This window comes from Centruroides vittatus, unplaced genomic scaffold, assembly GCF_030686945.1.
Source record: "Centruroides vittatus isolate TY-2023 unplaced genomic scaffold, ASM3068694v2 contig_799, whole genome shotgun sequence".
Lineage (NCBI taxonomy): Eukaryota > Metazoa > Arthropoda > Arachnida > Scorpiones > Buthidae > Centruroides > Centruroides vittatus.
Genome location: NW_027122516.1, coordinates 3,076,067 through 3,080,907, shown reverse-complemented (window position 1 = coordinate 3,080,907; position 4,841 = coordinate 3,076,067). Strand labels below are relative to the sequence as shown.

Genomic DNA, 4,841 nt, shown 5'->3' with positions numbered 1-4,841 from the left:
TGCCATCGTTAGCGGATCTAAAAGATGTAATTTAGGCAGTTACCCTTATGCTAAATTTATATTCTTAACGTACAAAAAAAAAAAAAAATTATCTGTGCATATGTAGATAGTAGTATTTGTCAAGGTTATTCAATATTTCAGCATTTATCACACTAAAAAGGCAATAAAATTCGGCAATAATTTTTAAATAAAAATTTTATATTAGTTGACTTTCTAAATATGTAAAATTAAACTATCGCAATGTATTATTATTATTACTAAATACGGGATACGGTATTGGAACTTTATCATGTAGATTGATTAATACATAAAATAAACAAGTCAAAATCTATTTGGATTGTTTACATTTTTTTAAAATAGATGCTTTGTTGACTGTATAAATTTAAGATTAAATCAAACAAACAATGAATCGTGTCAAATTCCCAGCGTTAAGATAAAAACATAAACATTTACGGATTTTTTCCGTTTCGGAATTGTTTGCAACACCTCGCCTGTGTTATTTACGCGACAGCAGCGCTAATAATATTTAAATTATTCAAAATCAATAAATGATTAAGATGTCTATGACACAATTTAAAAAAGACGTCGCCATTAATATTATTAAAACGTAAAAAGTAACTGTTAATACGTCAAACAATTATTAATTAAAAAACTGATAGAGATAAGTATCGATGGCTGGAACGAAACTTCAACAGCCTCAATGAGTTCATTGCCATTTTCAGAGTATAAACAACGTCCGTCCGGTGTCAAGTCTGTCGTCCTCTAACGTGGTTTAAAGTTTATTTCCCTTCGCGAAAAAAGAAAATAAATTATTAACTGTCTCTGATATTTTTAGTTACTATTATTTTTCTTTTTGTTTTGAATTTTGTTTATGCCAAGCGCATGACGTCTCTCCTTTAAAAGACGAATTAATGACGTCATTCTCGTGCAAGTATATTTCTAACATATATATATATATATATATATATATATTTTCTTTCGAGTTAAATATTAAGTATATTTTGTAATTTCGTATTCTTATTTAATCATCCGACATTATTATAAAGATTAAAATCAGGGCCGGCCTTCTCGATAAAGGGGCCCGGGTGCAAGAAACTATTTGGGCCCAAATGTTTTTCTAAAATAAAAAAATTTACAAACACGAACATATATTAATGCATGTTTATTTAAAGCGTGATTTTGTTCTTGCTAATACATTAATTACTTCAGAAAAATTACTAAAAATACTGCATTCTTGATAATGTTGGGGCCCCCTCAATCGCGGGGCCCCGGTGCGTAGCATCCGCCGCACCCCCCCGATGGCCGGCCCTGATTAAAATTATACAAATTTCAGATGAATCATGGCGTTTCCAAACGACATTGAACAATTAAACTAATGACGTCACGTTAATAATAAGATGACGCCAGATGATAAAATTATTTCATTTTTTATCGTCATTAACTGATTAAAAATCATAAAATTTATCATTTTTAGTAAATTAAACTAAAAATTAAAGACAATTAAACAAGTTTTTGTTTTAAAAATTGATTTTCGTTTTCCTTCTTAATATACTACGTAAGCAACTGCGTTTGTTTACCTTCTTCCATTCAAAATGGCGTCGTTAGCGACAGAAAATAAACAAGAGGTTAATAGGTCAAATTTTTATTTATTTAAATGAGAATATATTTGATTGTAAGCAACCCAGTTTATTGATTTATTTTAAGCAATGACATATTAAACGATTCGAATTTTAAATTGTCGCGCAGAATGACGATTCAAAAAATTGGGTTAGGTTATATTTTTCTTTTTAAATAATTCCACAAACGTCAAGATATGACGACAAATTTCATTTTCTCTCATTCAGAGCGTGAAATGAGACCTCAATTGCAGAATTCCGTAATAAACATCGAAATTACATTTAATAAATCATCTTCTGACGTCACTAAAGACGTGACAGAATAAACTTTCTCAAAAAAACCGTTACATGGAAATTAAAATTTTAAATTTTTTACTTAAATTTAACGTTAAAATTACAGGAATTTCATTATCTTGATAAAATAACCTAGATAATAATTTTATGATAAGATAAAATAGCGGCCATCTTTTCCTCCTCTTACAACAGACAAAAGAAAGAAATCACGTGAACTATTCACGCGCAGTTACTGACGTCAACGAGGGAATACAATCGGTCTTTTCTATTGGTCGAATTCCTTCGAATATCTTCTGCATCCGTTGCATCAGCCAATGGAACCGTTCTAGAAAAGCGTCATACGTGACTATAAATTTGCCTATAGACGTGTGTTGTTCGTTATTCTATTAGAAATTTCTGAGGCAAGTGTCGTCGAGCGTAAGTAAGCATTTTCGTTTTGTATTTTTTCGTTTCGTTTCTTGTTTTTCGTTAGAAGTAAAGGCGTACTCTGCGTTTACTGTGTTACTGAATAATTCGTATAATTTCCTGCAAGAAGTAGAATATTCTAGTGTATTAGTGGCAGTCATTCGTTTGTTTATGCTACGTCGTACCGACGCCATCTTGGAATTCTTTCAAAATTTTTCGTTGACGTCACGATTGTCTCTTTGATTTGTGAAATAAAATCATAATAATTTTATTATTTCTTTTCCAGGTTTATTCACTCATCATGCAGATCTTTGTTAAGACGTTAACTGGGAAAACAATTACCCTGGAGGTGGAGCCTAGTGATACAATTGAGAATGTGAAAACTAAGATCCAGGATAAGGAAGGTATTCCGCCCGATCAGCAGCGTCTCATCTTTGCGGGCAAGCAGCTTGAGGAGGGGCGTACCCTGTCGGACTACAACATCCAGAAGGAGTCGACTCTCCATCTCGTTCTCAGGCTTCGTGGTGGGATGCAGATTTTTGTGAAGACCCTGACGGGAAAGACCATCACACTGGAGGTAGAGCCCAGTGACACCATAGAGAATGTGAAAGCCAAAATACAGGATAAGGAAGGAATCCCTCCGGACCAACAGCGTCTGATTTTTGCCGGCAAACAGTTAGAAGACGGCCGCACCTTGTCTGACTATAATATCCAGAAGGAGTCGACCCTCCATCTTGTTCTCAGGCTCCGTGGTGGGATGCAGATCTTTGTGAAGACCCTGACAGGAAAGACCATCACACTGGAAGTAGAGCCCAGTGACACGATAGAGAATGTGAAAGCCAAAATCCAAGATAAGGAAGGTATTCCACCCGATCAGCAGCGTCTCATCTTTGCAGGCAAGCAGCTCGAGGATGGCCGCACCCTGTCGGACTACAATATCCAGAAGGAGTCGACCCTCCATCTTGTTCTCAGGCTCCGTGGTGGGATGCAGATCTTTGTGAAGACCCTGACAGGAAAGACCATCACACTGGAAGTAGAGCCCAGTGACACGATAGAGAATGTGAAAGCCAAAATCCAAGATAAGGAAGGTATTCCACCCGATCAGCAGCGTCTCATCTTTGCAGGCAAGCAGCTCGAGGATGGCCGCACCCTGTCGGACTACAATATCCAGAAGGAGTCGACCCTCCATCTTGTTCTCAGGCTCCGTGGTGGGATGCAGATCTTTGTGAAGACCCTGACAGGAAAGACCATCACACTGGAAGTAGAGCCCAGTGACACGATAGAGAATGTGAAAGCCAAAATCCAAGATAAGGAAGGTATTCCACCCGATCAGCAGCGTCTCATCTTTGCAGGCAAGCAGCTTGAGGATGGCCGCACCCTGTCGGACTACAATATCCAGAAGGAGTCGACCCTCCATCTTGTTCTCAGGCTCCGTGGTGGGATGCAGATCTTTGTGAAGACCCTGACGGGAAAGACCATCACACTGGAAGTAGAGCCCAGTGACACGATAGAGAATGTGAAAGCCAAAATCCAAGATAAGGAAGGTATTCCACCCGATCAGCAGCGTCTCATCTTTGCAGGCAAGCAGCTCGAGGATGGCCGCACCCTGTCGGACTACAATATCCAGAAGGAGTCGACCCTCCATCTTGTTCTCAGGCTCCGTGGTGGGATGCAGATCTTTGTGAAGACCCTGACGGGAAAGACCATCACACTGGAAGTAGAGCCCAGTGACACGATAGAGAATGTGAAAGCCAAAATCCAGGATAAGGAAGGAATCCCACCAGATCAACAGCGTCTGATCTTTGCCGGCAAGCAGCTGAAGATGGCCGAACCCTGTCAGATTATAATATCCAGAAAGAATCGACCCTCCATCTTGTTCTCAGGCTCCGTGGTGGAATGCAGATATTTGTCAAAACCCTGACTGGCAAAACTATTACTTTAGAAGTTGAACCCAGTGACACAATTGAAAATGTAAAGGCTAAAATTCAGGACAAAGAAGGCATCCCTCCCGATCAACAACGTTTAATCTTTGCGGGAAAACAACTGGAAGATGGACGCACCTTATCTGATTACAACATTCAGAAAGAATCCACACTTCACCTTGTTCTCAGATTGCGTGGTGGTATGCAAATATTCGTCAAAACGCTCACCGGAAAGACTATAACACTGGAAGTAGAGCCCAGTGACACAATAGAAAATGTAAAAGCTAAAATTCAGGACAAAGAAGGCATTCCTCCCGACCAACAGAGGCTGATCTTTGCAGGGAAGCAGTTGGAAGACGGTCGTACTCTTTCCGACTACAATATCCAGAAAGAGTCGACTTTGCACTTAGTTCTCAGACTGAGAGGAGGAAATTAATTTCTTTTGCATTTTTTTTTTTCTAAATATTTTCTTCCCCCAAAATAAAACTATTAAAATTCCTAAAATGTTTTGAACTGTGCAGTTTGTTCTTAACACTTATTTTTGCTATTGTAATTGTATTGTAGTACAAAATTTTAAAATAAAACTTTTTAAAATTAAAAAAAA

General features: G+C 37.9%; 1 protein-coding gene across 1 annotated transcript; it reads left to right on the top strand.

The window, feature by feature from the left end:
* Positions 1–2,238: 2,238 nt before the first annotated feature.
* On the top strand, positions 2,239–4,841 carry LOC136981941 (polyubiquitin-C-like). Its single transcript, XM_067278352.1, is given in 3 exon segments — positions 2,239–2,331; positions 2,602–4,129; positions 4,132–4,841. Coding segments are annotated over 2 exon segments (2,055 nt in total). The 5' UTR covers positions 2,239–2,331; positions 2,602–2,616; the 3' UTR covers positions 4,674–4,841.